The sequence below is a fragment of the Protopterus annectens genome, chromosome 7.part0 (genome assembly GCF_019279795.1).
Source record: "Protopterus annectens isolate FY-2018-M chromosome 7.part0, PAN1.0, whole genome shotgun sequence".
Classification (NCBI taxonomy): domain Eukaryota; kingdom Metazoa; phylum Chordata; order Ceratodontiformes; family Protopteridae; genus Protopterus; species Protopterus annectens.
This window is the reverse complement of record NC_056739.1, coordinates 1,737,963,079-1,737,975,271: the sequence shown is the minus strand read 5'-3', so window position 1 is coordinate 1,737,975,271 and position 12,193 is coordinate 1,737,963,079. Positions and strand designations below refer to the sequence as shown.

The window sequence follows — 12,193 nt, the reverse complement described above, 5'->3', positions numbered from 1 at the left end:
ATAGGTATAAATGAGTACATCAAACACCCCGTGTGACTAATTCACCATTCATACGGAGGAGGTAGGTTGGAGGGAAAGCTAGAGGAGGAGGTACTAGTCTACCAGGAAGTGATGAGTCTAGTGAGGTGGTTGTTGGCTGGGTTTAGTCTGGTTTAGGGCAAGGACATAACCAGTGTGATTTCAGGAATTGGCTGAGGTTAATTTTAAATAAGTTAAGCGAGGTTATACTTCTTAAATTGTTTGGAAGTGAATTCCAGGTTTTCCCTATGGAGTTGGCATAGATGGCATCACCGCCAGAGTTCTTGGATATGATGGTTTTTATTTGAACACTATTAGCTGAACGGAGGCAATTAAGGTTTGAGTAGGGTGGAAATACTTTGCTAAGAGCAGGGACTCTTATCAGGTTGGTTAATTATTTTAAATACTTCCATGAGTTGGGTGAAGTTGAGAAGATTGGGCAGTTCAAGCCAGCCAAGTTTCCTTAGGTTAAGGCAGTGATGGGTACGGTAGGGAGTTCCAGTTATAAATCTAGCTATGTGATTATAGGCAACGGAGAGCATGTTGAGTTTATTATTGAGGAAAGATAGAATAGGGGAATCGTACAGGAGGGTAGAGAGAAGATGAGTGCGAGCAATGGTTAGTTTGGCATGAGGGGTCAGAAAATTCTTAATACGATACATTGAACCGAGTTTTTTATTAACTGTCCTGATGGTATTGCTAATGTGAGTGTCGAATTTCAGCCTGTGGTCAATAGTTACTCCTAATAGTTTAGTGTTGGGAACAGGCTCTATGATGGTCCCGGTGGTGGATTTTACATGGAATGAGAAATTGTTAGGAGATAGAGGTTCATTACCTACCTCTTGCTCACCCCATAAAGTTGTCTCCAGTGTGTCATAGCCACCTGAAGTACTGAGTTCAGTCCACACTTGTTCAAAAGAAATTACCTTTTGTTCTTCCGTTACCATCGGTTGCAGTTAACCACTCATCTGAGCAAAATGGGAGGCTCCCCTTCACATCTGTGTTCTGAAGATGAGGACTGTCCTCCAAACATTGCAGCCACTTCAGGATATCCTCCCTTGGGGTGTGATTTCCATCCTTAGACAATACGTCCGTGGTATGGTACATCAGCATGCAAGTAGGAATGCAGTTTTAGAAAGTGTTGTGAAGACATCGCTCGTTGCCACACACTCATTGCCTGTTGGCACAAGAGGCAAGAATGCATTCCTACTTGCATTCCAGATCAAACTAATCCTGTAGTGGACAGTCTAAGTTGCTGTTTCCTCATGCCTCAGGTGATCCCTCAGTCTCACAATGGTAACAGAGATATTCAGCCACTGAGGTTAGCCTTGCCCTCCTACTTTAAAACACCTTTGCTAGAAAGTTTCATTTTTGCTGAGGTAACAGCAACAAAAAATAACTTCTGATTTGCACGCCTTATGTGAACAACAGTACCTGATGTTCTAGAGAGATGTTCTCTCAGACAAAACTTTTCATTTGAGACAGCCTTGAAAAACATAAGTGAATAGACTGGTTTCTTCCCCAAAAAATGAGCACTTGCATCACACCCTTGGATATCCATCATGCACTAAAGTTCTATTTACATAGAACAAAATCCATAAGGAAAAATAACCAACTCTTTGTATCCTTTGAAACAGATGGAGTTGACCTTATAGTGTGCGAGATTTATATGCTTTTAATGATCGCTCCTTATTGCCCCTCTTCATCTGTCTTTGTCCCTCCCACCATCCCCCTACCATATTGTCCTGTTTTCCTTGAAACCTTTCTCCAAACCACCTTTTGTCCTATATTTTAGTATTCTATGCAGGACAAACTCAATCTGAGAGACAAGTGGGGCTGTAAAGCATTATGAAAAACAAGGGAGAAGCATTTGAGTGAAATTCGCCAACTTGGATCCTTCATCAGTGTGGAAAACCCAACCATCAAGATGTGTGGAAAGAGACTATAATTATCTGTCTCTATGGTAAGTATGTAACTTTCATTTTATATGTCATGATTACCATGTCTGGAACCTTCATTAGTCTCTTCCAAGGTTTTATCTGTGAGAATTGACTAACTTCCTGAAGTGACACTTAGCAAGTGTATGGCAGATGTAAACAACTTTGGAAGCTAGATAGAATGGTGTTCTGTTGCTTGATAAAGCCTCTGCTAGAGGGCAGGATCATTAATTGGGGTTATATTAAATGCCTGACATGAATGAAGTCAGTCATGTATTCATCACATACATTTTACTGTCATCAGGCAAGATTTTATATGTACTCTTTTTAATAAAACTCTTACCAATGTCTCCCCTTCAGAGAAAAGCCACTGATCCAACTCGGTTCACAAACAGAGGAGGAAATCTGCTGAAAGAAGAAAAGCAGAGAGCAAAGCTACAGAAGACTCTTCCCAAGGTGCTATTTTTTTTTTTAACCATTTATTAACAACTGGCAGAAAATATGAAGAATATACAGTATATTTCACACAGTCGTTGTGCATGGTATGCTAAGTCATGTATCTGGTGGTTGCCTTTTTATCCCATAATCTGAAGTAGTTAACTTCATTTGTCCATCAACCTGTGGGTATGGGATCCATATCGGTTCCGAGCCGGCAGCTTCAAACAGCTAAGATCCGAGCTCCAAGCTCCTCCCCGTTGCCCATAATCCCCTGCTATCCCTTCCTGACCTCAGATCTCGTTTGCCGCGGTTCAGTCAGCAGCTCTGTACGAGTTCCAGGCATGGGAGTAGATTGTTTTTGTGAGAAAAATCCTTTTCTTTTTCTGTTATAACAGTAAAATCTGTGTGTGTGTTACTCCTTAGTTAGTTTCTAATTGTTAACTGTTTTTTGTAGTTAATTTTTAGTTAAATTACCCCGTGTGTGTGAAGGCGTGTTTGTCTTTGGGCCTAGTGTAATCTTGTCATTAGTCATGTCTGATGCCCCCTAAAGCCTTCTTTTCTAAATGCACCGAGTGTGGCCATAAGCTGTACCCAGCGGATGGCCACACTGTGTGTTATCTGCCTTGGGGTTGACCACCTCTCTTCAGGCTACACTATTTGTGCAGCCTTCAACCCCAGGGCTTTGAGGGACAGGAGGTAGAAGTTGATTCTGGCGGGACTGTTGCCCCCGGACTCGACTTCGTCCTCCTCTCCCTCCGTGGCACCTGCTGTGGCAGTGCCACCTTCTATCCCTGCTCCCCTGGCCGGGACCCACCCTCCCACCTCAGGCCAGGAGGAGAAGGAAGCTAGGAGAGAGAGGAGAAAAGAGAAGCACCACAAGCGGCGGGCCGAGTCTTCCTCCTCGGCCCCGCCGGCCAAGCAAGCAGCTTCTCTCAGGGCCTCCGGGCTTTCACCTTCCCGGCTCCATTCACCGCGCTTTTCCCCGGAGCCGGAGGAGGAGACCCGGCCGCCTGCGAGGTCATCGAGGCAGCACTCCTGGCCCACCTCTGTGACCTCCTCTAGGTCAACCCGATGCAGACATGGACCGGATGATGCGTAGGTTCCTCCAGGCCCAGCTGCAGATGGGAGTGCTCCTGCCTCCCCACCCCCTTTTTCACCCTGATTGCTCCTTCTCCGACCCACTTCTGGGTCTCGGAGCCTTCGGAGCCAGGTAGCATGGGAGCCGGGGGGAGTGTCAGCGCCGATAGTACCTCGTACTTCGACGCCGACAGCACCCTCGAGTTTGTTTGGTCCGTTTTTGGATCCGAGCTCTCAGAGCCGAGAGCTGAGCTTCGGATCCGGAGGTGTCAGTGTGTCTTTGGCTCTGTCTCGGTCGGAGCATACTGGCCCTTCGGATCCGATTGCTTTGGCGCTGGCTCCGATCCACACATCGGATCCGAGGGGGCTGCTCTCGGATCCCAGAGAGAGCAGTTCTCCTTCGATGTCATGGAGAGGATATTGTTGAGGGATTCGAGGCTCCTGCTACGGTTCCACCCTGCACTCCCTCTCAGACGGGCCTACCTTCCATCACCCAGCCCCAGGGACAGCCTGCGCCTACGTCCCAGATAGTTCCCTTGGAGGAACAGGATGTGGTTGGTGAGACCTCTTCGGACAGCCCCCCCCCCCCCGAGGAGGTTCCTCACAAACGTAAGTGCAAGAGGAGGCACTTGGACTCACCTGAGTCCATGACAGAAGACACAGACTTAGAGGAAGGGGGAAGGTTCCCCAAGGTCACCTCAAGAAGATATCTCCTTCGGAGACATCATGGAAATGCTTCGAATTAGAGGGGGGGGGGGTCGACCCAAAAACCTTTCTCTGAGTCTGTGTTTCTGAAGGCGTTTGACGCAGGCCCATCTACCTCTTGGGTGTCACCTCCCGCCGACCCCCTGGTAGACCTGATTACTACCAGGGCATGGAAAGAACCAGACACTGTGGAGCCCATTCCAAAGAGACAAGATAAAATACTCAGCCCCCCTTCTGATAGGACGTGTTGGAGCAAGGGTGCTCCTGTAGATGCCATGTTGGTGGCGGCCGCCACCAGAAGGGAACTAGCCCAGGAGAGTTCCTCGATCCATCCTCCAGACAAGGAGTCTCGGACAATGGACTGCCTGGGGAAGCGGATGTTCGCTTCAGCCACCTTCTCTGTAAGGTCGCTGAATTATATGGCACACGTGATACGACTGCAGCGGGATCTCATCAAAGAATACGCCGGTTTGCCCCCAGAGTCCATGTCGGCCGAGGATAAGAAGGTATTCTCAACCCGAATGGCCACTCTCAAATCCATTACGAACACCTCTATGCAGCTCCTCTCCCATGCTCTACGGAAGGAGCCGCTAGAGCTAGCAGAGCGGGCATTGTCTTACGACGGCATGCTTGGCTCCGCAACTGTGATTTTGCGGAACCCTTCAAGGTGTCTTTCGCTTATGCCCCATTTGACGGTCCTTCGCTATTTGGCAAGACCGTACACGACACGCTGTTCCAGAGCGAGAAAGATGGGAAGACGTCTGCCGTCTGAGTCCGCTTCTCGGCTTCCCAGAGGTCCTTCTCTAGGAACCAAAAGGGACAGAAGAAGATGTGGTTCCGGAAGTCTCAACAGTCCCGTTTCGCTCCGGACCCCTCGTCCTTCAATGGCAGAGGAGGACAGGGTGGACGCCGGCCCAGAGGCAGAAGGGGACCGAAGAATTTCGGGTCGAGAGAACCATTTTCTGATTGGCCCGTGCAGCAACCCTGAAGGGTTACCCGACTGCTCCACTCTGGAGGCAGTCGGGGGGGGGGGGGGCTTCTCGAGGCACCTAGCAGTTTGGGAGTCCATCACAACAGATCGCTGGGTGCTTCGAATCCTGTCCAGAGGTTACAAGATCCCCTTTCTCAATCTACCCCCCCAAACCCCGGAGCCTCCCCGAGGTTCCACCTAATCAAAGTGAGGCAGCACATATGGGTTGTCCTGCTTCAGGCAGCCTTCGATCAAGCCGTGGATCTCCAAAGTTCTGGGTCCCGCCGGCGTCGCTGATGTCGCCTGCTCCCCACGCCAGAGCGCCAGTATGGGTGTTGCCAGCTGGTCAGCAAACTTCATCTTCTTCTTCCGCCTTTTCTTGCCGCTGCGGTGCCTCGGAAGCTAAGAAGCTGTTCAGTAAGTGCCCGGGTCGGCCAGCTCTACTAAATTCGCCATCCCAAGACTTCAAAAGCTGGCAGTACGTTGGGACTCTTTTTTGCCTCTCAACCGATGTCAGATAAAGTTAATAATTGTTTAACTTGTGGTTGAAACAAATACCTCATAAGAATTTCCACTCTTACTGTCTTTCCCTGCTTAGGCCCAGACCACTCACGCCTCGGCGCTGTCAGCCTGCGCTTCCTTCAACCGACGACTCTTAGATCGTCGGACGGAGTTCGCATAGAAGAGTTTTTTGGGGCTAGTTTTTCATACAAAATGCCGCCGAAACCCCAACATCCCATTTAATTAAGAAAATGGAAAGACAAGGACCGACACACTGGGCAAGGCCGCCAGCGGTTTGGCTGCCAGCGGCTGTAGGCCTACCAGCTGTAGTATCTCGGTTCTCGGCTGATACCGCAGTCCTTGGAACTTCCAACCCTGAAACAATACAACTGACTGACAGCCTCGCCCCGAGGCTCCTGTACAGATTTCGGGTTACAGAATTGCCTTCAGAGACTGGTGTATTGGAATCTTCCACGGACACCATACCTTTTTAGATAAAGCTACACCAGCACGTGGTGCAGCCAGGCCTCCTGCATCCATGTCCATTAAGGCCTTCACCAGGGCTAAAGCTGCAAAACACTCCCCTAAAAGCCATGCCTCCCAAGGTTATTCCTCAGGGACCTCTTCTAGTTCACAGATTCTTACCTTAGCAGAGGACCTTATCTCTTCTTTTAATCAGGGGCTCTCAGCCCCAGGCATCCGACAGGGGCTCCCAACCTCCTATAGACAAAAGGCCCAGGGTGGATCCTTGGCCCATGACCCCTTTCTCCTCAGGAGAGGCCTCTGTGGGCCTCGGGATCATTCGGACTACCAGGAGGAGGTGCGTTTATTCGACCTCACGAGGATTCGGATGCAGAGGAGTCTATTCCCCTCGGGCCTCCCTCCTGAAGAGCTTTCCTTTGGGGAGACCCTTCACACTATGAGAGAGCATTTCAAATGGCAGGGCCAGGAATATTCTGATTCCAGGAAAAAGACCTAAGAACTTTTTTCTTCATTTACCCTCAACATAGACCTTGGCTATTCCTCCTGTTTTAAATGTCATTGATGATGTATTCTGACTCTAGTATGACCCCTGATTGATTGGCATCTCCGACCCCCTGTTAAGCCTGACATAGGTAATACAGGGTCCCGGACACACATAATTTTCTTTACAAGGCCCACTCTGCTGATCCTGAAACCATTTTCACATACAGGGCCCTAAAGGGGCCTGCAGCTATTACTAAGAACCCACTCCCTCTGCAAAGGAGTCCAGGGCATTAGGAGAGATGTGGGGTAAAAAGTATATACTTCTCTGCCACTCTCTTGCTATGAGGGCATTAAATTGTCAATTTCATATGATACAGTACCAAGAGTATTTGTTAGAAGAAATGCATAAGAAACTGTCTTCTACTGAACCCCTAGACCGTAGAAATCCCTTCAGGATATGGTACATAACTCCCAGCAGGTTAGTAACCCTTTTTCGTTGGAGTGCTTGGAACTTCATGAGGACTCGGGGTTTTTTGGGACTTGGCAAGGAAAAAACCCCAAAGTTAAACTAAATTTGGGTTCCACTGGGAAAAAAAAATTATTTGGTTCCCCCCAAACTAAAAAATTTAAAAAAGGAAAAAATTCCTTTGGGTTTTTTTTTAAGTAAAAGTTCAGGAAATTGGAAATTGGTCCCCCAAAAAAGAAAGATTTTAAAGGAGGCAGGGTAGGGAAGGGGGAAACTGGGCTCCACAAGGATGGCCCTCCAACAAAATTGGCCTGAATCTAAAGGACAGACTAATGATTTTTTTCCCCAACCGGGTCTTAAAAGCCCTTTTGGGAAACTTTTTTACCAAAAAACAAAATTAAAAGACTGGCCTCCAAAAAAGACGGATACATTTTTTCCCACACAAAAAGGACCAATCCAAAAAAAAAGGGGACTTTGAAAAAAATTTTAATTTTCAAATAAAGCTTTAAAAATTCCTTTTTCCAAAAAACCGGTTTTTTCCAACTATTCCTTTTCCGAAAAAAAAATTTTTGTCCATAATATTTTTCCAGGAAAAATTAAAAATGGCCCTTCAAACCCTTAGGGGGCCAAGGGGCTTGGTGATTGCCCGGACTCCTCATGTCCCATCAAAAAGTTGAAAAAAATTTTCTTGGGTAAATTTCAATTCTCGTTTCCCCCTTTTGGTTTTCTGGAGATTCAAACCCGCTGTTTTGCAATAACTTGGGATTAAATAAATTCTGGGAGCCTTTAAAGGGCACCAAAAATTTTAAAAATTTGCCATAATTCGGGCCGGGGTATCATCAACTTTAAAATAAAGATTTTATCCCAAAAAAAATTTTTTGGGGTCTTTAAAAACCACCCAAAGGTTCCAAAAGAAAAAAACCTGGAAAAAACGAAAAAACTAGTTTCCAAGGTTACCCTTTCATGGCAGATTCTTTTATTCCACGGGCTGTAGGGGAAAATAAAAGGGTACCTGGGTTTTATCGAAGTAAGTTAAACTTTTTCCCCCCTTTCCACCTTAAAGGAATTTCGTGGGGGCTCAAAACCAGAAAAAGGGGGGCCCCCTTTCCAAAACCAAAACCCCCCCCTTAAAAGGGGTTGCCCCGGGTGGGAGCCTGGGGGGCAAGATAAGGATTTAAAAAATTTTCCCTAAAAAAAAAAATGTGGGTGTACTCATGGGGTTCAAATTTCTGTGGATTAATAAAAAAAACCCGTTTGGGTCCCAAAAAAAGGGGCCCTTCCCCCCTTTTGCCTCAATGCATGGGCTTTTTAAAAACCAAAATTGAACCCCTTTGGGGAAAAAAAAACCTGGAAAAAGGAAAAATTAACCAAAAAGGGTTGAAGACAAAAAAAAAAAATCTGGGGGGGCCGGACTGATTTTTCCTCCCCCTCACCTGAAGAAATTCTGCTCGGAATCCACCCACAAGAGGAAAAGGGGGGGGAAAGGGAGAAAACAGGATCTTTCCCCCCTTTTGCCGGGGTTTCTTCAGGCCACCGTATTCGTCCCGGCGGAAAAAGAGGCCCCTGAAAGCATGAGCAAAACCTGGCCTCCCCCCCCGGCCCCGAACAGCCCCAAAAAATCTTTCCAAACCTGAAAATTAAACTCCCCCTTTACCTTGACTCCTCCTCAATGCCCCCGGGGTGAAAACATGGGGCCCCCTTCCCAAAAAAGGCCAGAAAAATAAAAAGTTTTTTTAAAAAAAAGGGCCTAGAGAAGTGAAAACGGTTCCCTGGTTTTGGCTGTTACAATGGCCGTCTTCCTTCCTTTAAACATGTCAGTTTCGGAAAAAACGTCCCCTTTTTTTTCCCCCTTTAAGAATTTTGGGGAAATCCAAAAACCCCCCCGCCCCCTTTTCCCGCGGGACCTTCCCCGGGAAAAAACAGCCTTTTTTGCCAGACCCTTGAGAAAATTTTCCTTTGGAAGCTGTTCCCTTTCTGGTAATGCAAAAAGGGGTTTTTCCCCTATCATGCAGACTTTTTTTTAAGGGGGTTCTTAAGAAAATCCTTTTTAGAAAAGGGGGTTTGGGTTTTCAAAAACCTTTTCACCTGTTTTCTTCCAACCAAAAAAAACGGGGCTCCACCCTGGAACCAAAATTCCAACCTTGGAAGAACAAAGGTTTAAAAAAAAGAATTTTAGCTTCTGGGGGGAAAAGTTTCCCCAAAAGACAATTTTGGTTTTTTTTTTTTCAGGAAAAACTGTCCACCAAAAACCCTTTAGCCACGCCCCCACCTTCGGGGTAAAAAATTTTAAAGGCACAGGAGCCCCACTTTTCCAAGTTTAACCATATTCCGAAAGAGGTTTCTCACCGGGGGCCCCCTTTTTCACCACCTTTTCCAGCCCCCCCCCAGTTGGGGTACTACCCATTGTTACGCGGCATTTTGGGGAAACTGTAATTTTGACCTCCATTTGATGCCATAGGTTGCATTGCAGCATTTCCCCCCTTTCCCCCGGAAGGGGGCCCCCTTTTTGCGTGGGGTCTTTTGGGTTTTTTTTTAAAAAAAAAAAAATTTTTTAAATTAAAGTTTTTTTGGATTTTTTCCCCCAAAAACCCCGGGGCCCGGCAGGGGCAAAAAAACTGAGGAAATCATCGGCTGCTTTTTTTATACCCGGCTGCCCCGGGGAGGCAATGCGGGGCCCCCGATTTGGAATCCCCACAAGGGTCCCTGGGCGGAAACCCTTTTGAGTCAAGATCCTTCAATCTACAAACCCCCATTTCCACCAATAAAAGGGGGGGATCCAGCTGCTAGAAAAAGAGCAATCCAGCACCCCCCCCAGACCAATCCGGATCAGGCTTTACTCCAGGTTTTCTTGGTGCCAAAAGACGGGGACTTGAGACCAATCCTTGACCTGCCCTTTTCCTAAACCTGTCAGTGGCCAAAGAAATTTCCCGGATGGTCACCATTCAATCCTTCTCCCACTCCTGCGGGGGAGGGAAAATGACTATTTGGGGCCATAAAACCCCCCAAGGTTTCCCGTATTTTTTTACCAAAATTTTAAAATTTGGCAGGCAAATCCAGAAAAGGTTTTTCCTACTGCCCGGGACCCCCCACCCATTCCCGGTTCAGGGTTTTCCCCCCTTGGCTCCCCCCCTGGGAATCAAAATCAATATAAAAATCTTCTTTCAACCAACCCAAATTTTGGACTTCATTGGGCCAGATTAAACACAAACCTTTTGCAAGTCTTCTTAACTCGCCCGGCCCCTTAACACTAAAGCCCCCGGCTGGCCCTTCTACACTCCTCCTCCAGCGGTTGGTCCTGAGGGCTCTAGGTTCTATGGCGGCAACAATCAACCTGCTACCCTTAGCGCGCTTGAACATAAGGGTACTACAATGGACCTTGCAGGTTCAATGGTCCATCCTGCAACATCCACTGAGTTCACCCATCCCCCTCAGCAGGGTTTGCAGGAAAGCCCTAGTCTGGTGGCTCCAGTCCAGACCTCCAGAAAGGGCGCCCCTTCTCTATGTCCCCTCCTCTAACCACGGTGACCATGGACACTTCTCGCCTCGGGTGGGGGGGGGGCACTGTATGGGCAGAACAGTCCAAGGCACGTGGACCCATTCAGAGACCTTGTTGCATATCAGTGTCCTAGAGATGAGAGCGGTGCTTTTGGCGTTGCAAGCACTCCAAGCCCTTCTTCCCTTGGGGACAATTGCAATTCAGACAGACAACATGTCAGTAGTCTGGTATATCAACAAACAAGGGGGAACCAGATCCTACCCACTTTGTCGAGAGGCCATGAGAGTTTGGGAATGGGCGATCTCCACCAACCGCTTTCTCATAGCAACGCACATTCCGGGCCGGTCGAACATCTTGGCAGGCAGGCTGAGTGGAACCATCCTTTCACCGTACCAGTGGTCTCTGAACCAGAGAGTAGCGAAGCAAATCTTCCTCAAGTGGGGTCAACCTTGCTGCAATCTCCTCACGTCTCCGAACGCAAGGTGCAGTGACTACTTTGCTTTAATTCCCCCACCGGGGGAATCCCCCAGAGACGCTCTGGTGCATGTTTGGCCATCCGGTCTACTTTATGCTTATCCACCTCTTCCCCTAATGCTAAAATTCTTGCAGAAAGCCCGTCGGTTGGGGAGCAGAGTGATCCTCATAGCCCCATTCTGGCCTCGTCAAGCGTGGTTCCCTTGTCTATGGTCTCATCTAGTGAATCCCCCATGGATTCTAGATCCCACTCCGGATCTGATCTCTCACCCACTAGGATTAACAACCCCGAACCTGGACAACCTCAAGCTTACAGCTTGGCTGATCCAGTTCCAGTAATAGCTAGGACTCCCTGTATCTCATCCTATGTTAAGGCTATTCTAGTAGCCGCTCACAAGCCTTCTACGAGAAAGGTTTATAATAGCAAATGGAAACGCTTTTCAATTTGGGCCGAGTGCAGAAACTTGGACCTCCGAATGTATACCAGCAGTGCTAGAATTTTTGTCTATCTTCTTTGACCAGGGTGCTAGCTCCTCTACGGTCAAAGTCCAGTTAGCCACAATCTCCCACTATCATGTGGGAAGTGATCTCGGTCCCTTGGCCTCTTCCAAATTATGCAAGACCTTCTTAAAAGGCACTTTCCTCTTGAGGACTCCTGTTAAACGTGCAGTTCCTCCATGGGGTTTAACTCTTGTTCTCCAGCCTCTGACAGCTCCTCCCTTTGAGCCTGCAGCTTCGGTGGATCTAAAATACTTATCTTGGAAGATGGCCTTTCTTATTGCCATCACTTCAGCCAGAAGGGTTTCTGAGCTTCAAGCCCTTTGTGCCAAACCACCATACCTGGTTTTCCATAAAGATAGAGTTTCTCTCCGGACCAGTCCCTCCTTTTTGCCCAAAGTTGCTTCGGAGCCCAGTATCAATCCATCTATTAATTTACCAGTATTCTTTCCAAATTATCAGAACAAGGGTGAATACAAGTTACATTCTCTGGACGTGCACAGGCAATTGAGGTTCTACTTGCACAGGACCGCTGACCACAGGAAATCTGAGCAACTCTTTGTATCCTTTGCTAAACCTTCTTTGGGAAAACCAGTATCAAAAGTTACATTGTCCAGATGGATCTCCCAATGTATTTACCCCCTTCC

At 47.6% G+C, this 12,193-nt stretch overlaps 1 protein-coding gene across 3 annotated transcripts in view; it reads left to right on the top strand.

Annotated features, from left to right (window-relative positions):
• Positions 1 to 12,193, top strand: part of PRC1 (protein regulator of cytokinesis 1) — a 2,137,226-nt gene that overhangs the window by 1,059,124 nt on the left and 1,065,909 nt on the right. For all 3 annotated transcript variants that reach the window (XM_044078279.1, XM_044078277.1, XM_044078278.1), the window contains exon 9: positions 2,316 to 2,411. In XM_044078279.1, the coding sequence (XP_043934214.1) occupies positions 2,316 to 2,411 (96 nt within the window). The remainder of the gene's footprint in view (positions 1 to 2,315; positions 2,412 to 12,193) is intronic.